Here is a 24,913-nt window from a genome sequence, read left to right as displayed (position 1 = left end):
TCTACATACATTTATCATCATTCGAACCCTAAAAACAATGATCTACCAACTGTTATTGAACAGGTCCAAGGCAAAACACAAACGAGGCAAGACAAATTCATTTCTAAACTAACGATTAAAACAATAATTGTTGGAATTAAAATTTAATTGTCTTATCCCGTGTTCTATGGTTGATGCATACTTACGTTGAAATGAACTAGTTTGATCAAATAAATATATTCTCTTGCATTGTTAACGATTCTGGCATTTTTAGGTTCCTCTCCAGAAGAAATCCGGTGGTTTGGAATTGAAGAAGTCATCAACACATCTTGAAGAACTGTGTCTTTTTAAGGGAAATTCATTTGACGTTGTAGGAGAGATGGAAATTATATGGAGCAAGATCAGGATAATAAGGTGGATGTGGAAGTATTCTCCTAACAAACTTTTAACAGAAAGAAGCCTGTGCAAATTTCAAGAAGTCAATGTTTTTGCTCAGTCAGAAAATAGACTCACAACACTAAAAATACAAAAATTAAAATAGTATTATTTTCACGTGACACGCTTTAGAAAAATATAAACATTATGTTATTTTTCTTTTCTTTATTTATCTTATATAATTAAGTGTTTTATTGTAATAGAGTGTTGTTCAGCATCACTCAGTTTAAGTGATACTTTAGTTAACATGTTAACTGATACGTTACATTAGATTGAACTGACAATTTCCTACGAATTACTAATTAGATGAATAATTAATTGGAAATGTTCGGATAGAAAACAAACACGTTCAATTCTATATCCAGAAAGTTTAAGTAACATATTTGTCTTACTTCTAAGGTAGGTACTTTTTAACACTTTTGCATGTTAATTCCGCCCAGTCCCAATTTCACCAGGGAGATACTGATAGTATCCTCCACTCTGGAACTTACTGCAAATATACTATATATTATTTTTAATTAATGATTTTCTATTGTGAAACAATAATAAAAAATAATAATTGTATGAAATATTCTTGAGCACGATAGGACTTGAATATGATTGTAGTTACATATTTATAATACAACTAGCTGTCGTGTTACCGGCGTTGCGCTAATTTGCTCTACTTTCAATAAATATAATATGCATGTATTGTATAAATAAACCTTCCGGAAGAACTTCTGTAAATGATAGTGAAAACACTATTAAGGCGATGCCATACGTAGTAATGCAAAATCATGTGTTTTTGGTTTGAAAATTTGGTCGCCTAGAAATGTTTCAGATGCTTTAATTAAATACTGCGAGTAGAATACATCTTGGCCTTTGAAATAATCGAGTATTTTTTACATAAGTCTTTTTATAAGCCCAGAAAAAAAAATGTATGAGGCCTATGAAAACTGCTTTAAAGTTCAAAATCTCCTAATTACGAACCCATTTTCGGTTATGATTTTATTGTATAATGTGGAAAATTAAGTTATTTATAAAATGATCGAAAAAAAATTATATTTATGCCTGAACATCCACAAAATAAAATAAAAGGCACTTTGGCCATGTTTTTTTCTTGCATAAATCAAAACAGGCGGATGGTGTTAAGAGGGAATTTAAACCTTATCGCCATCTACGTAAGGGTTGTTATTGATAGCGGTTCGATTTAAAATACTACACGACGTAGTGCATCGCCTTAAACTCCTTTGAATAGTTTAGAAGAACTAAGCGCACACACAGACAGACGCGGATAGTGACTTTGTTTTATACTATTTAGAGATAACAATGTATTGTAACGATTACGGTTTACTACAAGTTTATCAAGAAACGACCTGTAATCCCGTTTTTAGTTCATTATAATTTGGGATATTCTGTGATGTTACAGAACGTTCCGGGCTATCCCGAATATTCCAAAATATTCCATAATGTTGCGAGATATTCTGGAATGTTGTGGAAAAAATGTTATTTTTTTTAATTTTTTATAGTGAATACCTCACAAGAGTCCCAACTGCTCCCGTCTGGAGCCAGTGAGACTATGGTATCCCCAATTGGGGGATGTTGTGAGGCTGAAGGTAAGTGGGGAAGGGAAAGAGGAAGGTGGGGAAGTACCTGGCTATTCAGATCTAGTCACTAAACACGGCTAAAGCCATTTGGAGCAACGTTTCAATTCTGAATGGTGGTCTTACACCAGGGCGATACTGGTAGTATCTTCCACTCTGGAACGTGCCGCAAATATACCATATATTATTTTAATTAATTAATTGTGAAATAACACAAATTAATCAAATAAAATTTATTTGCGCACGCCGGGTTCGAACCCGCGACCTTCGGAATGGCAGTCCAATGCGTTACCACTGGACTATGCCGGCCGTCAAAATGTTATGGACTATTATAGAAATTTCTAGAGGGCAAAACTTCCTTATATCTTCAAAAGCACGCCCTTCAGGTAAAAACGGGAACCTTCTTCATAGATAGGGGATAGAGGAATACCACACCATACAACTCCCTTACACTAAACTTAATTTCATAATATACATTGATTACGCATATTGGCAATATAGTCGGTTTCAGAAAACATTGTGAAAATTCAGACATGATATATTTTTTTGACCAAAACACAAGTAGAGAATATAATCTTTATGAAATTAGGAATTTTCGGAAGAAATTAAAAAATAAAAGACCGAACTTTGATGCTACATTTGTTTACAATTTTTAAAGATAATTTTTAGACCGGGAAGGACGTGATTTCAAATCTGGTTTTACAAGAAGATATGACAGATGTGAGATCATCAGAACTAAATACTCATGAGAGTTACGAGAATTATTACCAAAAGGTTATGAAGTATTATATTGAAGTATGATATATTATAGTGTGATATTGAAGATAAGTTTGGCTGTAATGGGGGAAGTCCAAAATTGAAATACTAATTGTATAAGAAAAATCTTGGGGATTGTTTTTTTTGTGAACAAGTGGAAATATCTGGAAAATTATTTTTCTTCTCTGAACCAGATCAAACATGAAATAATGTACAAAATTTGTGGATTTTCATAAGGTTTTAAAGTGATTCTGATAATACGGTTGGCTGTGATATTTTAGCATACTGTGGGGGATAAAACTGTGGAATAAAGTTTCTTGTGGAATAAAAATATTTGGTGAAATAATTATTGTGAGTGTGAAATTCATTAAAAAGCAGTTTTGATGACATTCATCGCTTAAATCATCGCTTTTGATAATTTGAACATGAATTTTGTATTTTAAATTGAATGTTTTAATTTTATTAACCTGTCGACTGTGTATGCGACACCCATTCAAAAAAATGATGAAATTTTTTTAAGCGATTTTAATTATTATGTACTAAGGAACTGTACAAAGAATACATTCAGAATCACTTGCGCCAAACATTGCTTTTTCGGCGTGTCATTTTTTTCTCAAGGTCACGGACGTCACTACAGTCAACAGGTTAATCTGATATCCGTTTTGTATGCTTTTTAATGAATTTGTGTGAAGCATTATGTGTGTTTATCAATGGCCTTTTTGCAAGTGGAATTAACATAATATATACAGTAAATAACATGCTAATATTTATAGTTATACATACATTTTTAAATAATACATCTAGATAAAGGATATTAATTAATTACTAGCAAAAATGTACATAATAAAGGATGGATAAATATTATATACGTACCTATTACATATTCATTCTTTACTACATTAAATATATATTACTTGTAATTAATTAGAATAAAGTTAATATTTTTAATTATTCAAATATCCAAATATAAACGTTAAAAAAAGTAATTTCGGTTAACCGGGCAAACTTAAACATCTTGAAACACTTAAAAAATAAATAAAAAACATTACTGGTAATTCACGGTGAGTTTTCAATTCCGTCGGTAGGTTCAGTGCTCAGAACCTAGTAAGTTTGAGGGCCAGAATTTGAAATCCCATTTACGTCAATACCATTTTTCAATATCAAGACATTATTTAAATGCGGCGATCAACTTGTAAAATCAAGACAAAATAATAAAGCTGAATATAAGTAATTACAAATTATAGAATATAAATCAATTGTGCAATGAAGACAAGTGAAAAATAATATTGTAAGATTGTTTTCCCACAAAGTGTAATAATTATCATGCTGATAATAAAATAATTGAACTCGATTCAACTTTTAAGGATTTCATACTATCATATGAGTAAATTTTACTATCCATGCAAATGTGTGAACATTTTTGACGAAATTGCTCCATTCTTAAAATAACCATTTTGATGTTTCTGGTAAGCTGAAAATGAAAAAAAATAACAATTCTACAAGTGTGTGTTTACGTGTTTGCTATGCTTAGCTGTTTGATTAACTTTTTGCTTTGTTGTATATTTGAGTGTGTCAAAACAGTAACTTTTTTAGAGTTATTGCTTCAATCTTTATTTGAATGTGACAATTTTGATTTTTTATTCTGCTGTTATTTTGAGTGTGCCGTTCTGTAGTGTTGTTTTGTAAAGTAACTGTGTAGGTATGGGCTTTTAATATTTAATTTAATTAGAGCGAGCCAACAATTTGTCATTATTTTAGAGTGTTGCATGGAACTGCATCCTTGTTTTGCTATTAACTAGATAGTCCAGTCAGCCTGTGTTTTTATATGTAACTAAATAGTATAAAGCTAATTTTTTCCCCATCGACTACTACCATTTAGACAAGTGTTTAGAAAAAAGTCCCCGCCCCTACCCCCCTTGCTTCCCCCCCTGTGCCACCCAAACATGAAAAGTGTAAGGGTTTCGTAAATCGCGTCTATCTCAATTATTAAACAACATATCGGATTGAAATTTTTTTTATTCTCTTTGCTGTAACATTTTCTACAAAAAAAATTCAGTTAACTTTCGTCGTAACTTTTACCGTTTGTTTGTAATTCGTATGATAAGGTAAAAATTTGTATATTTTTTGGCACATAATTTTACATTTTGTCACAGAACTTTTCAGGCCGACATTTTATGAAAAAATATTTCCTATAAAAGTTGTAGCCCCTATTATTACCTTTAAAATGATATAAAATAGTACTTACTTTGTTGGAGATCCAGCGAGATTATCATGGCGGGTTCGGTCGAGGTGGGGCCGGCCGGCGCGGCGTTGCAATGCAGATATTGTTGTATAGTGATAGTGTTTTTTATCTTCAAGGTACACTATTGCATTTTCCATAAATAAATCTAATCGAGTCTCGGTGAAACCTAAATTCCCCACTTTTTAAATTTGTTTCAAATAATAATAAGTCCTTGTATACAGCGAAAATAGGTATTTTAAATAGTTTTTGGTTTGAAAATGCATGTAATATTTTTTAAAGATGTTATTTTAGAACAAAATAATGGCGGTATCTTAATTTGATCATATCCTAAACTTCCATGAGAGGTTCTTCATTTTCCTCGACTTCAACCAAAGTTACATTGCTGCATGATCCACCACATCTCCCGCAGCTCCCGCACATTTCTGTGCAATCAAGTGATGCTTTAAAGCAGCTACAATTATTTTTGCAAGCCTTTTTGCAGTTGCAGGAAACTAAGTTTATAACTTCTTCAGGTGCCGGTGGTTTTTTTGAGTGCACTGGGTAGAGCATGTTGTCTGTTAAAATCCATCCCCAGTCCGTAGCGCTGATTTTCTTATCTCCAATCCATTTTTGAATCTGATAGTATGTTCGATAGGCGTGTTGTTCAGCAGCATCAGATGTTGGAGGGAGGGACGCCATTTTAAATTTGGATTTTAATGACATTTTTGCAACAGCTTTAAGGTACATTGAATATCTACTGTCATTCAGACTTGCAGACCTTGTGCATCCATATAGTTTCAAGACAAAAGCCTCTCCTACCTCTTTGAGAATATTTTTGTCTGCCTGTTTTTCATAAAACTGTAAAACTTTTGTGCGGAGATCATTTGATGAACTTAGCAATTTGTACGCGTTAATTTTGCCTTTGCCGAATAAATAAGATGTGGTATCACATCCTGTGATAGCATGCAAAAATAATACCACATCCTTCATATCACCAATCTCTTCACGAATCTTGCTGATGTCATATGTTGATGGTGTGCCAGAGGGTTTGTGAAAGAATAGTTGCACATTTTGACACTGTGGTAGCCCTAACAATAGAACGAAAAGATCAGTATCCTGTCCGACAACAACTACAGGCCTCCCACTTTGAATCTGGGAGACATCTATTGCTCTTCCGACCACTTTAGTATCTGCATCTTCCTCCGCCACAATGGTTGGAATGTTTGTTTCATTAAGCTTCTGAGAGAGCTGTTCAATAAGCTGGCTTTTGTTTTTTGGATTTGCCAAAAATTCATTTTGCTTCACAGAGCATTCCATATTAACGTTGAATTTCATTTCTAGAGATGTTTTTTTACTTCTCCGCATATGTTCGACCCCTTTTGTGGTGGGATAGTCAGGATACCCATCGAACACAACATGACAATCTTTCCCATACCGTTTCATTACAGTATCAACATACTTCTCTATGATGCTGCTATATGTTACTTTGTCAGGCCAAATAACACTGTGCAAAAGATACCCTCCATCTACTACATATATTTTTGGGGGCAAATTTTTAAAAACTTCGTTGCTAACTGTCCACTTTTGAAATATTTTCATAAGACTTGATTTAGTTCCCTTTCTTATCATTTTATTGTTTTCAAATAAAGACAAAGGGTATGGGCTAAGTTCATAGTTGAAGTATTGTTTGAGATTATTTGTTCCTTGAGACATACATATAACCCTATTAAACAGCTGATCAGGATTAATTGGCACTTCTTCAGATCTCACATTTATACCACTTACTACGGAGCCTATAGTTTTAACTTTATTTTTTCTTTTCAATTTAACATCTGCAAAATTATTTCCTTCGATGTCTTTCAAGCATTTCATTCCTACATCATACGCTTCATCGCAGTTTACACCCGAACTTGTCACTACTAGACCAGAGGATAAAGAAATTAAATCGTTGCTCTGTCGGAAAGGATTATGGATACGCAGTCACCCGAGAAATTTATTAATATCTTGCAAGTCCCTTTCTCTTCTACTGCATCTAAGTTCAGTGTGCTGTTCGTTAAACTGATTCAAGCAGCCAGAGAACTTCTCGAAAGCCTCTCAAATTTGTAGGGATGCAGGAGCGCAAGCAATGAACTTGGTTAGCGTCCTCTCGCTTAATCCTCGTCCATGAGTAAGGCCACCTATGGATTTGGATGATCGCATTAATGTCTGCTCTATGGTCATGTCCGTCCAGATACGGGTAAAAAATCCATCTGTACGCCGAACTGTAAAAAAACCTTTATTGACGAACCTTTCGAAGTCTTCATTTGACATCTTCGATTGTAGACTCAACATTTGTTATAAGTATATGTGTGCGGATTTGGCGTAGAGCAAATGTCCAGCAGCATGGAAATACGGTATCATTTGCTTGACTGTATTAATGTGCAAATTCCAATCGCCGATTCTCTCTGCCAGAATAAAGTCTAGAGCCAAATTCACCAATTTAAACTCTTGTAGCCACAGTTTTGAAGTTCTACTAGTTTTAAACAAATCTTCATACACTTCTTCTAGTCTTGTCATTATTTCATTTGTTTTACACTCTCTCATGGCGTCTTCAACAGTTGTTTGTTTGTTAATTGTTTGGATATGAATATCATTAAAGTCGTTTGTAATCATTTCTTTAAGAGATGAACATTCCTCGAATAACAGTAACATCAAAGCTGTCTGGGTCATCATGTGAGCTCTATAAGACCTTGCGTAAGCATGTACTGACATAAGGTGAGGAATAGTTGATTTTCCATAAACAGAGGTCCACATTTCTTCGATTCCACTACCTTCCATAAACTTTCCTAAGCAACCAAGGAAACTCATTAGAAGATGGAATCCGCCTAGTCTGACGATTACTCCAGATATTTTACTTTCTGTAGAAGAACTTGCAACAATGTCTACTGCTTTCAGGAAAAGTGGTTGGTCAAAAGTGACAATACACGGCTGGCCAGCTAACTTGCTCTCTTTAGAAGCGTAACTAAGGGCAGAATAAATAGCAGTCGGATTTCCTGGATCTATGTTTATAAAAGGCAAAGCCAGTACATAAGATGGTTCAAAGTTTTGTCTACCATCGTAACAGTTTCGCATGTATGCAGACCATCCAGGTAGTGAAACTGGCACAAAAGCAAAACTACATAACCAAAGCATGTTACGAGCTGAGACTAAGCATTGAGTGGGCATATTTTCAGAAATGTTTTCTATTGTTAAGGACTTTAAGCCTATTTATGGCTTTGATGCTGCTATTTAACCTATTTATGGCCTTGACATCAGTCACTCTGCATGCAACAACCCGAAACCCCCTCCTCAAGGCCAGTACACTCTGATGTCACATCCCGACTTTCACGGTTGATATTTGGCGTTTCCTAGCCATAAAGTACACATTAAAATATATCATTTTAAAGTTAATAACAGGGGCTACAACTTTTGTAGGAAATATTTTTTCATAAAATGTCGGCCTGAAAAGTTCTGTGAAAAAATATAAAATTATGTGCCAAAAAATATACAAATTTTTAACTTATCATACGAATTACAAACAAACGGTAAAAGTTACGACGAAAGTTAACTGAATTTTTTTTGTAGAAAATGTTACAGCAAAGAGAATAAAAAAAATTTCAATCCGATATGTTGTTTAATAATTGAGATAGACGCGATTTACGAAACCCTTACACTTTTCATGTTTGGGGGGGCACAGGGGGGGAAGCAAGGGGGGTAGGGGCGGGGACTTTTTTCTAAACACTTGTCTAAATGGTAGTAGTCGATGGGGAAAAAATTAGCTTTATACTATTTAGTTGGTCTAAATGGTGTTCTACGACACAGGTTGACTGGACTAAGAGTGTATTAATGTTTTCTCTTGTTCTTGCGTGTTTGCTTTGCGGTTTCGAATGTGTCAACATTTCGGCTTTGCTGTTTACTGGAGTGTGCATATGTTTATTTTTTTATTGTGTTAGTGCGTTTTGCTGCAGGTGTGCTATTTGGTTGGTTGTAGAGTTTGCTTCTTGGGAACAAGTAGCCCCACTAACCGTTCTTGTCCATAGCCACAAGATTCTGCCCCCTCTTCAGGTGTATCTTGAGCTGAAAGAAGGAGTATTGCCGGAGCAGGGCTTCTTTCCGCTGGGTTACCTCATCGTCCATTACCTGATACACAAATAAATCATAATATTAGTACAGAGACCAAAGTAATTCCACATCTATACAGACGCAAAGGGACTTTGAGAATTGTTGAGTAGCAAATATGTCAAGCCATCTACCAACTGAATGTAGTGGTTACATGCGTTAGCACATGTTTTTTACAATGTGCTTAAAATAAATGGAAAAACCATTCGAAAAAATAAAGAAAAACAAGATGTGCTTTCTCTGAATATTTTGTGTTTACGTGGGAATTGTGGCACGTAGTAACAATGGTGAATATAATGTTATTTTATAGATAGTATAATATATAATACGAAATTATTTGTATGCCTACTTAATGACAGCAATCAACTTCTGTAGTCATCACAAAAAAAACTGAACAAAATAATGGGGCAATAATAAAAAATGTTTTCGATAATCGAATGAACTTTCAGCACCCATCAGTAGGCAATACAAGTAATCAAGACTAAACATAGGTCTGAATAATATAGGTGAATGAATTATTAAAGTGTTTGACTGGTTTTTCCATGAAGCTTAAGGCAAAACAACACAATTTCTGTTTACTATGGCAACATGTGTCCCATATTATGGTACTTAAATAGTTTTCCAAAGTATGTAGCCATGGGGTAGATGCCTTATTTGATATTCATTACATGTTCTGCTGACTTAAAATCGCATTGTGACATACGATGTTGGATTTCTTTCAAATAAATTGGATGGTAATATTGTACTGAGAAAAAATACATCGAACATAATATAATGTGCATATCAGTGGCGGCTCTTATAAGAAGGTCATTTGGTCAGCGCCCTCCCAAAATACGCCGCAATAGTATTAATATAAAAAAGATTTAATAAAATACCCGATTATTAATTTAGTTTCAATATTCGTGACAGAGATATCTGTGACCTAGGATTATTAAGGTATTAGAGGGAGACGTAAAAAAATGTCAGTCGAAAGTTTTTTGTGTGATAAGCGATAGCCATCTTGAACTTGAATATTAGTATGCCAAATTATGTTTATCATTGTTGACATAATTTTTATGGAATAACTTAAAATGTCAAATTATGTAGATATCGTATTGAAAGAAATCGCAAAGAATTAATTGAATCATGACAAAAGTAATCAAATAAAGCAACAATTCGTTTATGTTACAAGAGAGAAAAATAAAGAGGTTAAAAACAAAAGTTATAATTTTGGTCAGTGAATTTGCGGGTGCAGTAAAATGATTGTACAGGTACTTATGCTTTTATTGCTTACTTTTTAAGTCTACTGATAAACAATGGACTGAGTTTGGAGTTAAAAACTTTAATAGGAAAAGGTCTTTTAAAAGAGAAAAAAAAACCTTAATGGGTTGTATGTGTAAATAATCTTAAACAATATTGTACTACCGGCTTCAGAATATGTGAGTAGCGGCAAATTAATTACATAGATTCGCGTTTTTATAACATTCACTACTCATTAGCAACATGTACTATCATTTCATATGCTTGTTTTTTGATTGACCTTCCACTTTTGTACTCCTAGTGCCGCCTCTGGTGCATATATAAATTGTGTAAACAGACAAAAAACCTTGGAAGAAAATTCATAGACATTTAGTTAAGTTACGTGGAAATGGTTGGATATAATGGTGTATTCTCGAAGCTTATGTTCGGAGAGGGCCAAATAAGTGAAGTGGTAAATATTTTATCATAATTATCTCTAACTGCTCTAACATGTTATTAGTTAATGTATTAATCATTCATTGGTCGAAGTAACTTTATTCTACTTTTATTGTATAATATTTAATAGTCAAAGAGTTATTTATAAGACAATTACACTGTAAAGTGAATAAATGATAAACCAAGTAAGTTCCATTAATTATCTGCATATTATGCAAACAAAGTATATAGTATCGATATTTGGTCGATGTATATAAATATACATACTACAATATAAACAAAAAACAAATAAACAATAAGAACAACACAAAAACGATTTTTACATCAAGAGATAGATTCAGCCAGTTTGATTTTATATGTTTTTACGGTACATGTCTACATCTCGTAGAGTGTTGAATATTTTGCAGAGACGTCCCTTAATGAATTTTGCGCATATTTAGATTTACAATGTGGCATACAGAATAAATCTTCAATCGCAGAAAAAATAAAACTAAGCGATTACTCAATTTTACCAAAGATAACCTAGGTACTACATAAACATAAAAACTTGAATTTAGTTTCTACTACTTCCCAATCTTCCCATTTCCCTACTTGTTCCTCTCCTCAAAATGGATTACCACAACATATTATCAATTTGGGATTGCCCTAGTTTTACTGATCTCAGACAGAAGACTTATACAAACCTACCTTTTCAAGGCAGTAAATTGGGTCCCACAAGATCCTCCTCTGAAGCCAGTTTTATTTTGAATTTTTATTATTAACATTGATACCATATTTGAAAATGCATAAATTCCGATTTTCTTACATAATACAAAATAAGACGCAAAGATAAATGAGACGACCTAACAAAAACAAATTTTATCACAATTCAAAAAATTGGGTATAATGCGTTACTAACAGATTGGTCTGTTATATCGGCTGGTCGGTATTACATGTTATGTTTGTAGGCTGATTGACAGTTAATACTTACGGGCATTAGGTCGAGGGCGGCGGGGGTAGGTAGGGGTGTTGGGGGGCGATCCACCGTCTCAGGGCCTGCCCGGGCCAGGGGGGAATCTGGAATCAAAAGAGATGGACCAATCTTAATAAATAAATAATACTTATTTAAAGCAATTTTTTGCTAATTACATTTGAAAAATAGGTCTATGATAATAAAAACGAAGACGCTGAAAAATAATCTTAATTTAAAATAATTGACTAATTACAATTGACATCGTTACAAATAGAAGATCAGCGCCATTGTGGATTTTTTGTTGTTGTCAGTGTTTCTTAAATTTTATTATGGTTTGTTGTTTGATCATCCATAAAATCCACAATTCATACATGACGACCACAAAAAATGATCCAATCGATGATAGGCTAGCGGTTAACAAGAACCCATCAAATGTTCGTCGATTTGTGATGATGAAAAATGTGACTGCCAGTCAAATAGGTGGCTTTACTATTACTACTTCGAAAGCATTTAAATTGTAACGCGTAGGTCTAAGTGCATTATTAACGAAGAGTAAAATAATTATATACTTTGTTCAGACAAATTTGTGGTTCTTTCTAGGATGTTAAATATGTTTCATTTCTTAATATTATAGAAAAAGTTAATTTTACAACTGCGTACGTAGATTCGATATTTTTTGACAAGCAATTTAGTGCGTGCTAAAATTCGTTTCCAGTTTTCCCCAGCTGTTTGTTTTTTTTATAAATAAATCTTCTGTGCAATTACAGCTGTTTCGTCTGTCAAAGAAAATATCCAACATTGGTGAATTCTCATTTTACGGTTAAGAACAATAAGGAACTAAAAAATATGTACAAACACACAAATTATTTCAAAATGATCCTTACTTTTTTGATTGATCACTGTTAACCGACAAAACCGAGGTACGTACGACGTCACACGTACCCCGTCAGATTTCGATCGTTTTAGCGGGCTTTGAAAAATGTAAACTTTGAAAATAATTTCAACTGTGAAATCAGTATTTAAAAAAAAAACTGGAATTTAAGTTAGAACGTAAAATCCAATTAAAAAAATGGGATAGAATTTCTTATTATTCCTATGTACCTATGTTTTTTAACATTAACTTCACACAGGAGGCCCTGAGGAAAATAACTTCCCTCAGGGCCTATGTAACTTTTGGGGATGCTATGTGGAGGGTTTTTGAGGAGAGGAAGTAATGAATATGGGTCTTGAAGATACCCACATCGTAGGAGGGAGGAAACACAGAGGCCGGCAAATCCTTTCACAGCCGTGCTGTTGAACTCAATGACGAGTAGTAGAAGCGACATGTTCTTATGTGACAAATTTCAAACTAAGTTTCCCTAACAATGCATCGGTGCCGAAGGGATTAATGAGGCTAACTCCTCGAAGCATCTTCATTTGTAATATCGGTAGAACAGGGACAGCATACCTACCAGAAGCATGTGCTCTAAGGATTGCAATCTGTTTGTTACGGGAGGAGAATTTATCACACTTGCCGCCCGCTTCTTCACAGAATCAAGGGTTTTTTAGAGTATTTTGGGCTCCAGACCAAAGGTGGCTGCCAAATTTAACAGTGGAGCGCACCTGCGATTTGTACAGGGTCAGCTATTGTACTATTAAAACAACTTTTTACTGCGTTTTCCATTAATGTGGTTATGTTTAATGTCCACTCACCCAATATCCCACAGCGTCCACGAAACATGATCCATTAATAGCTTTTGGAAACATGAATCGGGCTAAAGGCACCGTACGTGTACAAATTGTGTCCTTTTATTGAGAAATTGCATTTCCGCTGATAAATTGCTTTTCATTTCGGGTTTTCATTGCATGAAGTAGATACTCTGGAATGTTATTCTGAAGTGAATTGGAAGTTCTCAATAAATAATGTGATCAAAAGATACCAAGTTGAAAGGCTTCACGCAGTGAAAAGATTTTCAAATGCTTTTTGTATTTATTATATGGCAGTAGAATTCATCCACACATCGTATACAAAGTAATATTTACAGGTAATTTTATACATCCACGCTTTTTACGGTTAATCATAATCATTTTCTAAAATTATAATTTCGGTTCGGTGTGTATGTCTGTAACTCTGGTTCAATGAATTCTCGAACTCAGATTTACTTTGAAATTAAGTTTCTTTTTTAAATTGGAAATTATTATATGACGCAAAGCAACAAAGTAGGTACAATAGTAATATTAATAATATATCTCCAATTTCTGATGTTTCTCATACATTCTGATGGAAACCTGCTACACTAGCGCCTGCTAGCGGCATGAATTGTGCGCCTTGGTTTTCTCTCATAATTTTTAATGGATTTTATGTGAAATTGTATTCTTTTTTTACGTTTATAAATTATAAAAGACGATAATTTAAAAAAAATTATATCCCACATAATTTTTTTGCTAATACACTAAACACATGTTAAATTAAAAAAATTGTACTTTGTTAATATTTATTTATTTAGAATTTACGGGACAAGTGCCATTTACATACAAAGTTTTTTTTTTTTGCATATACATAGTGCAGTATTAAATTTTGAAGAGAAAAATTAAAGAATTAAATTAAGTTAAAACATAACAAATAAAATATCAGTAAAGAAAGAAGCAATGACATTAGCCTGTTATGTAGTGACCTCATTAAAATAAGTGGCGTTAAAATGTGTTATTAGTGCAGCTTTATACTTTACAAGGGGAATATTAATATTAAGTATCCGCGAATTTAGCATAAAAGTTCCCAAGTATGTGGAATAGGGTGTCCCAGGACATAAGGAAGAATTTTTTTTTCATGAATTTAAATATGCATACCCTCTTATTTTATTTAATTTGATTCCAATAACTCATATAATAAATATTATTTTGATTAAACACCGGCAACCCGTGCCGACTTGATGCCAAACATATGGTACAGAGTTAATATGGAAGGATTTTCAACTTTCATTTTTGTCGGATAAATAAAATTTAAAAATGCACAAATGTTCAATTATGTAGTATTTATATTTAAAAATGGTTTATTGATTAAATTTTGTCTTCATAGTTTGTTTTTTACACTCAGGATAAATCTTCCGGTGTTCCTGAACGCATCGTAACAAAAATTATTTTTGTTCCTCTTCGACCGTGAGATTAAGCCATGAAAATCTTACATTAACTTAACAGTTCTTTCAGCTGTATCATTCACTACCCTCAGCGGCGACACCTTCTTTCTGACTTTTTGATACAAAGCATTATTTGACCACATCGTAGGGAATTCGTTAAGAAAACTGGTATCTGTTTTCAGACGATCAAACAAATACTTGTTCTTGACTGAAATGAAGTCGTAAATATTTTTCTCTCAAACAAAAGTCACTAAATTATGATATGAACAAAAACCTCAATACAAAACATAATTTAAACTACTTAATAAACTTACCATACAATTTACCATCAAGATCTTCCTTCGATGGGATGTAACGTTTGTCATGGGTTGATAAATTATTTTTTTTGATATTTCGAGCAGTTATTTTAGTTGTTTGATCCACAGCGTCGTCAAACAGCGATAAAATAGATCCTTCATCGGTCAAATACCATAACTGCTTACTGAACAGAAATAAAGCTGCCATTGAGATGTTTTCATCAATTTTTTCTTAAGCCTTCATCGATTTCAAAAAGTAAAAGTCCTGGTAAGGTGCTTTAACTGCTATAATACATTGTAACCATGGCTTGACATAGGATGTTACTATGAACAGGCAAACGTCTAAAAGTGCCGCCTTATCCTTACCGGTAATTTTAAATTGCGCACAAATTAATGATATTTTCAAGGAATAAAGCGCATTTGCCATCCATCGAGCACCTGGAGGCCGAATCTTAAATTTTCTCGCTGTATCTCCTCCTAAAACTATCACACAGAGCTCTAAAAACTCTCAAAAGTCATCTCCAAGTATTTTTGTTGTCAGTGCAGTATGGTAAAAGTCAAGCAAATCATCGATTTCGGAAGCGGTTAGGTGCAATGTGAGATTTTCTCTGTAGCACTAAATTTTATCGGGATCAACATTTTTACAGTTATCTCGAAAAATTTTAAAGAGTGGTATGTCAGGGCTTGATTTTTACTTCAAACACAGCTTTTAATACCAACTATGGCTATATTTGGTATATATTGACGGTTAAATTCAGTTTCCGGATATTGTAGAGCAAAACTTCAAGAACTTGTCCATTAGATGGCAGTTTAGAACCCGCTATTTGGTGTTTTACGACTCCTATTAAAAATATACTCTTTTAGAAGTGCGTAAATCTAACAACATCTTGCCTGAACGAGTGATTTTCGTTTACCAACAAAATAGCAAGTTACTACAAGCTCATCAACACGTTTGCTCGCTGGCGTCTTAATATACAAGTACTGACATCTTTCGATGCAAGTCGGCACGGGTTGCAGTTGTCCAAAGTAAACGAAATTTTTTTTATAAGTTTTTTGTCATTATTAAAACAAAATTAGAGGGTATGCGTTCAAAAATAACAAATTTATTATGGTTGAGCACGACCCCATACAACTTTGTGCAATAAATATCCTCCATCAATTACGTGTATTTTACTGCTTCCCAGTTCTGTATTATTTGGTAGAGGGTTGAATGATGAATAAAATATAGACTTCGTTCCTTTGCGCATGCCTTCCTCTGAGAAAAGAGACAATGGTATAGGAGAGAGTTCATATTGAAAATATTCTTTATGTTCACTTTCAGACTTTTTGGCAATACACATACGATGGAATAGCATTAATGGATCTATTGCCATAGTCACACCCTGATTTTTGACACTGCTGGTCACCGCCGCAAGAGAAACTATCGCATCATTACGTTTTAAGTGTAGGTTTCCAAAGTTCTGGTTGATAACTTTAGACATGGCTAATTTCCCCATCTTTTCAGCCATGTGACAAGTGACTTTGCTATCCCCGATTGTGCCACTGCTCGATAATGACTCGATACCCTCACAAATGTTATGCAGATAAACGAATCCAGCAGTCCAACGAAGGATGGAACTGTATGTGATTCCCCGTCCTTGGGTCAAACCTCCAGATGTTTTCATCGATCTCATCAGAGTTTGTTCAATGGTCATGTCAGACCAAATCCCTGACCAAAATTTTAAATTTTAAATCAACAGCTTTTTTTGAAATTTTATGTTCTACATAATTGGTATCAATAAATTTTTCACGAAATTCCACTAGAAACGAGGTATTTATAAAAAACCAAACCTAGTCGCTCAAAAAACTTGTTTTTTCAAAAATATACGCACCTTTACGACTTTCTACCTCGGTACCTATTAGAGATAGAAGAAATTTTTTTGTATAAAAGTTGTAGGTTATTTTATGTTCTATTATACTTGTTAAAAATTTTAGCCAAAATTTGCATTGGAAATGAGATATTTAAGAAAAACTAGATTTTGGCCCGATTTCGGCCACCTTTTTCAAAATGGCGGCGCGAGCACAGGTGCGCCAAGGTCGGAAACTCAGATTTTACATCAGGAGATCAGTTTATATAACATATAAAAAAATTGGGACTACCGGAATTACTTCGATCGCGAATCGCTAATTGCACTGGCCTATGAATGTAATAAGAAATCATAATAAATTGTTTCTAGAGGAATTCCAAGCCTAAAATTAATACACCTCAAAATTTGCGTTGGAATCTTTCAATGGTATTAATGTGATTATTAAAGACAGGTGACCAAATTGTAGAGTTGTATTCTAGAATACTTCTAACGAAAGATGTGAACAGAATTTTTAATGTGTTGATATTTTTAAAATCCTTGGAAATTCTTACAATAAAACCTAACATTTTCATAGCCCTGCTAGCGATGGAAGTTATGTGAGATACAAAGCAGAGTTTCTGATCAAACATTATGCCTAGCCTTATCATGTATAAATATATTTAATATATTCAAAAACACACAACATCCTCTTTTTCTTCCTTCATATGATCCGGGCCTCATCAAGACCCGCATTAATAAATCCTTTCCTACAACCCCTGCCTTAACCCAAACCTAACCTTAACCCTGTCAGATGTCACACATCTGCCCTGATGATGGACACTGTAACGTTGTCCGAAACGTTGGCTAAAGAAGGAGTTAGCGCAACACGGCGTAACACCCCAAAAACAAATAACAAAAATATTAAGGTTAATTTGATTAATGAAAAATGAATCATACACATTGTCAATGATTTTAAACAGAGAGATTATATCTGATATGTGCTATGTTTCTTCTTTTGGCGAGTGAGACTTCTTTAAAGTGAGTCTTTCAGCATAGTTACCGAGATTCCGATGTACTCCAGATTTGTAACGTCTGTAACCAAGTGGGTCTTGACATCCCAATTATTCAGTCAATTATTAATTGTAACTTATATATTTGCGCAGAAATAAGTAAAATACTAAAATGAAATGTCAAGTATTTAAGCTAATATAAGGAGGATAGTAATTTTGGGTACTACAGGGTTTTCCAATAAGAGGTGTTATTTTGATATTCAATCGTAAAAGATCAATGGTTTCGTTGCTTGTGTGGCACGTAGCGCCATCTTGTTGAAATTAAACGTTGTTCAGATCAATACCATCTAATTCCGGTAATAAAAAATCATTAATCATCTCTCGATAGCGCAATCCATTCACCTTAACTGTTGCTCCAGCCTCATTTTCAAAAAAGTAAGGTCCGATGACTCCGTCGGACCATAAACCGCACCAAACACTCACACGTTGAGGACAAAGAGGCTTTTCAACAATAACTCTTGGGTTTTTCGAGTCCCAGATGCGACAATTTTGCTTGTTGACGAAGCCACTGAGGTGGAAATGGGCATCATCACTCAAGATTATTTGCATTTGATTCACTCAAGTGAAATTTAATAATTTCAATGCGTTGTTGAAGCGTGTATCCTTCCGTGTTTTTAATGGCGTAGTTTCTACTTGTCAAATGTCAAAAAATGACAGCTTCAAAAGTAATACCTACCGAAATAGCGGGCTATTCAAAATAACAACTCTTATTGGAAAACCCTGTACATACTCCTCCACTTGGCTGCCGGATAGTTAATGCAGTGATAACGGCTTACGATTCTTTTGAGTATTTGAGGAGACAAGCAATGGAATATGTCATTAAAAAATTAAGTAGTTATTTTTTTAGTTCGCATTTTTCATCCATCTTTCTCCTCACCCCGCGGCTTCAAATAGTCCTCGAATAGCTCGGTCCAGGGCTTTTTAGTTCCACGTGTACTACGGTACTGCCGATAACTAGAAATGTTAAATGATAATAATGAAGATGAAGTCACCAAAAAACGGTAAAACAGTTTATATCAATAATTTTCACTGTCATATCTATCCCTGAACCACCTACTTGATTCTCTTTTCTAATTTCAGAATAAAATTTATGTGTTTGAAGTCTATAGTTTTTATAATCTTATCGACTAATAGACAAAGTGGGTACTTTTAAAATCATAAATCAATATTACTCGATTGTATAGGTGTAAACTTAAAGCTAGTAAACAACTCTATTCCGAAACATACTCCTTTCCATTTATCAATACAAAACATAAGGAAAGACAAATAACTCGTATATTAGAAACACTAGATATTCGTGACAAAAACAACTGCGAATGCAAAACACTTTTATATCTCAAATAATACAAAATATAGCGAGATCAGAAATAGATAATATACTGGCTCCAAATACAGGCTAAAACTGAAACAATTCATCTGCACTAAAAACAATACATCATATATTTATAATTTTTTCATATTATTCATACTATAAAATTTTAATATATAAATGAAATCCTCAGAACGGGAGATCCCAGCGAGGACATTATTATCTCTACTTGTTACAAACAGAGGAAGATATTATCTTAAGAATACCTAAGTTATGTGAGACGTAAGTTTTCATTGTTTGAAACAGATATGTTTATGTCACAACCCACGCACATCGTGTTGGCAAGGATTACTTTGATAAAAGAGATCATACATGGACTTTCTGACATCCTATATCTCGGGGATCTCAGACAATTTTATAAAATACAGTTGTGAATAACTCAGTGTTCTGTACAATAAAATTTATCCACTATAAAAAGAGAGAGGAAGAAAACTATCACTCTTTTTTAATGAAATAAATAAGTCTAGAAATTTCAACATAAAGTAGCAAACAACATAAGTTTATCGATCTATTTTTATGTTTTTTATTTAACGGCAATATAAAGTAAAGTAAAAGAGACACAATATAAAGTAAAATAAAAATATAAAGTGATGTAGTTTGTTCTCAGTCCTCCTCACTAGGTATTCCTGTTCCGAGGCGGACTGTAGGTTGTTGTATGTGTGTTGATCATGATTTCATCATCTTCTAATTTGTTGTTTCCCACAAAATATAAAATAAATTAAGCTAAAAGTATTTATGTTTATTGTCTGTAGGTTGCGTTGGAGTTAATTCATAAATTTAATGATTTCCTCATCTTCATGTTTAGTTAGCCATAATTTGATATCTTTTTTAAACTTTTCTATATCCATGTTGTTTTTAATTTCAATAGGAAGGGCATTATATAATTTTATAGCATGGAAATAGTGGTTTTTCTGGCCGAAAGATGTATTTAATTAAAGTTTAAAGTTTAGACGAAATCTGTTATTATGTCGTGTTGTACTTCGCTTTTGGTGTAGCCGCCAAGTACCGGATACCATGAACCATTAAAATTAGCCCCGTCGTCCCTTTTAATATGAATGTTGTTTTTTGTGCATTAAAGTTGCCTCCCTAATAAGGCGTGCTCGGTGCGTTTTGGGTCTTCCCAGAAATTCAAAAACAAATTCAGAGTAATAGCCGGTTTTATTTTCAATTGCGAAGCAATTGCCGATTTATCCGTGTGGCCACCTGGGAAAAGTTTAATAGTAATTACTCGGTATTGACAACTACACCAAAACGCAATGCCGAAAACCATAATAATTTTTTATCAATTATTGAGAAGCAATTTCCGATTTTTTCGGATGGCCGGACGGTCATCTGGAAAAAACTTGATATTCTTAGAACTCGGTGCTTGACAGCTACATCAAAACGTAACGCCAAAAACCACAGTAATTTTACTAATTATTGAACCGGCCCTAAACAGGATAGACGGGTTTAATATCGTAACACTTTTATGATTATCCCATAAATCCAGTTCCTACCTAAATTGCCTTTTCCCTTGTTATGTTCTTTTTCCTAAAGGTCTTAGCTTTGAAGGAAGCAAGTATGAAAATATTTGAAAAAAGAAACCCAAAGCAAGTCTTTTTTGTTTGAATTTGAGTTTAAATTTCATCGTTGTCGCATACAGTCACATATTTTCGCCCCACGTAATAATTTATATAATTAATCTCATGAAAAGTTTGTCAAAGAGTACAAATTATCAAATGAATATATTTCAATTGTTGTTGTGTCTGACGAAAAAAAGTTCGCGTTGTGGAACGGTGCTAGATGTACAATAATTGTACATCTGTAAACTATCACAGTTTCCTTGGAACTTTTAAGAAAATACCAGAACTTCCAAATAAATCTTCACAAGGCCTCCTTTTCTCATTCCTTATTTTCCTTGATAAATAAACACGATCGTTTGATTATTTTTACCGTATTAAAATTACAGTCCATTAGTCCAGTACCAATCGATCGGTGCGCAACAACATACATAAACACTCATTTCACTATAATCTACACATTTGCACTGATGATGAAACGTTGGGAATATGAAAAACACGGCATACTAACCCAACAATTAATAATTTACGACAGCACTTTTGGTCTAAAAAATCTTAGTTTTTTGGCGTATGACTAAATGACCCATTCCGTTTCCGATAGAAAATGTGAAGTCATCATTTAACCCAAGAATTAAAATGTTGTTGAATTGTTTTTTATGTTTCGTAAAGTTCAGAAAATTTACGGTTTTCTCTTTTGTCTTTTTCCAGTCGAGAAGATTTACGGTTGTAGTAAAGTATTTGTGATTTACGACTGGTTTTATTTATCATTAGGACCTAAAAAGAATGTTACCCATCTAATCCCAAATTGCGAAATTGTACTGTTAAAAATTTATATAATAAATTGTCAGAAAACCCATCTTCCAAATAAACAATAATTGATTTGCATTTAAAAAAAAAATAACTAGTGAGTTTAAATGGTGAAGTTGGTTAAATTTGTGTAATGTGAATTTTTCCTGTTTAAATTGTGGCTGCTTTTTGAATTTTATTTCCCTCTCTTATATATGGAAAAGTTAATAATACATCAAACGAACTACGCTACCCATGATCATAAACAGGCCATTAATAATTTAAGGGGAAAGTTATTTAGGACTAATATTCCACGAATTCATTAATGACTGTCAAAGGCGGTTTAAAAAATTGCCCAAGGACAACGTAAATTAATAAAACTCAAAAATATCGCGCTAGCACAAAATGTTTTTTATTTGATTTATTTTAATTTTATTTTATTTGGTTTAGCTGGGCTTTTATGTGAGCTATTGATATTATATACACAAAGTTTTTAAAGCATGATATAACATTAAACTGATGAAATAGACATGAAACAATATTAGTAAAACATGTAACAGTAACATAAAATAAAATAGAAACTAAAAAAATATTACATGTAAGATAAATCAATAAAACTACATTACCAACGCTACTATAAGTTGTAGGATTTAACAAAGTGCTGGGAAACTTGTATATACGCCTAATTCTATAAATTGTGTCAGTAAATATATCAATATTATAAATATGCGCGGCGGCATGGAGTGGCGCGTGGAACCGCCGCCGGGCGCTCCGAAGTGCACGTGTGGCAAAGCCTATAGCAAAATATCAGAGACTCTAGGGGTTAATCATTTATTTGCTAGTAGGGACAGTTGGACAGTCTTTGCCAAGCTAATGACGTAATTTTCACTTTGTATCACAGTTTTCTAAAATCAATATGACAATTAAATCACTTCTTTCTACATTAATTTACATAGTCTATTACTATTTATATAATCAATAATTCATTTTTATCAAGCCTACCATCATTTTACCGGTACAAATATTAATCAATTTAATGGTTTATTAAATAATGCTGTAAAAATTCTGATTATGTAAAACGGAAAAATTATTGATTTCGTCATTGTAGAAAACGAACAAAGTGCGCAATTTGTGAATATTCGAGTTTTTCATAATCAAGTTAAAATAAATAAACGGTGTCCGGAAACTCGTGGTACAAGCGAGAACTGAATCTATTTCACTTTTGAAATCATTTTGTAATTCAACTTTTTTTTTGATATGGGCTTTCGTTTTCGAGTAAATCTAGTATGAAGTTGAAAATTTTTTGCCACTTTGAAAAAAATTGATCAGTACTGGGTAACTACCGAAACCAAAAAAGGAGGCTGAATAACCGATAATCAAACGACAAAAAGCAAAAAAAAAACTTTTGTTTTGTGTTTTCTATGTAATGTAGATTACCCAGGTCCCGCTTGTACCACTAGATCCCGGACACCGTGTAGGTATAACGCAATTTGTGGAATTTTCTTATTTCAGTTTTTGATATTGCAATCAAATGGAATTTCACGGTATGAGCGTGATAAACTGTGCATATGTATAATATACGGTAGTTGTGTCTAAAATAATGCGTCAGGTTAGAAAAAAATCTGTTCCATTTGTTTCATTCAATCTAAGTAAGAATTTTCATTTAGTTTTGGACAGAGCTCAATTCTATGTAGTGAATATAAATTTTAGATAGGCGCACAGAGGGCCAAATGGTTATCTATTGTTAAAGGCAGTTTATATGAAACCATCCATAAAATGTTAATAAATATTTCTGAAAAGTATCTGGCTATTCAGATCTGGTCACCAAAAACGGCCAAAGCTGTTTCAATTCTGAATGGTGGACTCACACCAGGGTGATACTGAGAGTATCTTCAACTCTGGACTGTGCAGATATACTATATATTATTTTAAATGAGTAAATAGTGAAATATTGCAAATTAATGAAATAAAATTTACTTTCGGATTTAAACCCGCGACCTCTGCTTGCTAGTCGAGAGACTTACCTAGAGAATAGACAAATCAAAATAGAAAAAAATACACAAAGGAACGTCATTCTTCCGAAACAGACAAAAGTCTCGAATGATGTGTTTAAGTTATATAAAATGGATTGAAGTTACATAAAAGACGCAAAAATATCTTTTTGCGTATTTTATTTGGTACAGTGTAGGTATACTGTATTGACATTCCAGGACAATATTGGTGCAAGTTTGAAAAAAAACTTTCGGCCGTGTTTTATCGATTTGACTCAGTGTGCGGCGGTTTGTGTAGCCTTCAGAACGAGGGGTGCGTGTCGGCGGGTGCATAATTTCCCGGAAAATCAATATTTGCACGGAAAAACTACCCTTGTCGTAATGTAAACTAATTAATGAACAGTGAAGCGTAATACTAATAACGTGATATGTCAGTTTTATAACAAGGTTTAGGCCTGTGCAATATTAGTGGTTATGTTGCAAGAAAATTGTAAAAAATGTATTTCAAAGCAATACTAACTACAAATGTTGATAACACTTATGGAATGTATCGTGAACTCACCTTTGTGAAACATTTTCTTTAATTTTTTAATCACCACACACGTCCTGTGATTAACCGAGCAACTTCTATCCATTTCTACCACTTATTCATGTTACATTTTGATTAAATCACTCAAACAACACACCATTTTATAAATTAATTTTATTGTTTATTGAAAACCATCCGTGCGCCAATTACCTCAATCGTGAACCTAAATTTGTAAAGTGGAGAACGAGCATTATTATAAAGAACACAAGAAATGCGATGAACGCACACTCACATAACTTGTATTACAATTTAAAAAAAACTGCCACTGTCTTTTCCAAACACAATAAGGAGCCACTAAATATTCCACCAATCTTTCAAGAAAAAAATGAACTGCTTGTGGCTTAAAAGGTTAAATACCTAGGACAAATCCATACTGAAGACACAAAAGCTTTAGAAGACATTGAACGATAAAGAAGAGCAATTAATATAAGGACCGGGATGCTTTCTGTAGCGGTCTAATATTAGTCTATGGTGGCAGTTCTACTAGCGCTCTGTAGCGGTTCTACTAGCGCTCTGTAGCGGTTCTACTAGCGCACTGTAGCGGTTCTACTAGTTCTCTGAAGTGGTTCTACAGCTC

At 33.6% G+C, this 24,913-nt stretch overlaps 1 protein-coding gene across 1 annotated transcript in view; it reads right to left on the bottom strand.

The window, feature by feature from the left end:
* Positions 1–11,761, bottom strand: part of Mctp (multiple C2 domain and transmembrane region protein) — a 102,939-nt gene extending 91,178 nt beyond the window's left edge. Inside the window, exons 1-2 of the mRNA XM_089646290.1 lie at positions 11,756–11,761; positions 9,018–9,132 (exon numbers count right to left, since the gene is read on the bottom strand). Coding sequence (XP_089502416.1) covers positions 9,018–9,132; positions 11,756–11,761 — 121 coding nt within the window. The remainder of the gene's footprint in view (positions 1–9,017; positions 9,133–11,755) is intronic.
* Between the last annotated feature and the right edge of the window lie 13,152 nt (positions 11,762–24,913).

This window comes from Hesperophylax consimilis, chromosome 24 (genome assembly GCF_061612785.1).
Source record: "Hesperophylax consimilis isolate HC1 chromosome 24, BYU_Hcon_1.0, whole genome shotgun sequence".
NCBI lineage: Eukaryota > Metazoa > Arthropoda > Insecta > Trichoptera > Limnephilidae > Hesperophylax > Hesperophylax consimilis.
Note: the sequence above shows the minus strand (reverse complement) of the source record. Positions and strands in the feature narration are given on the sequence as shown.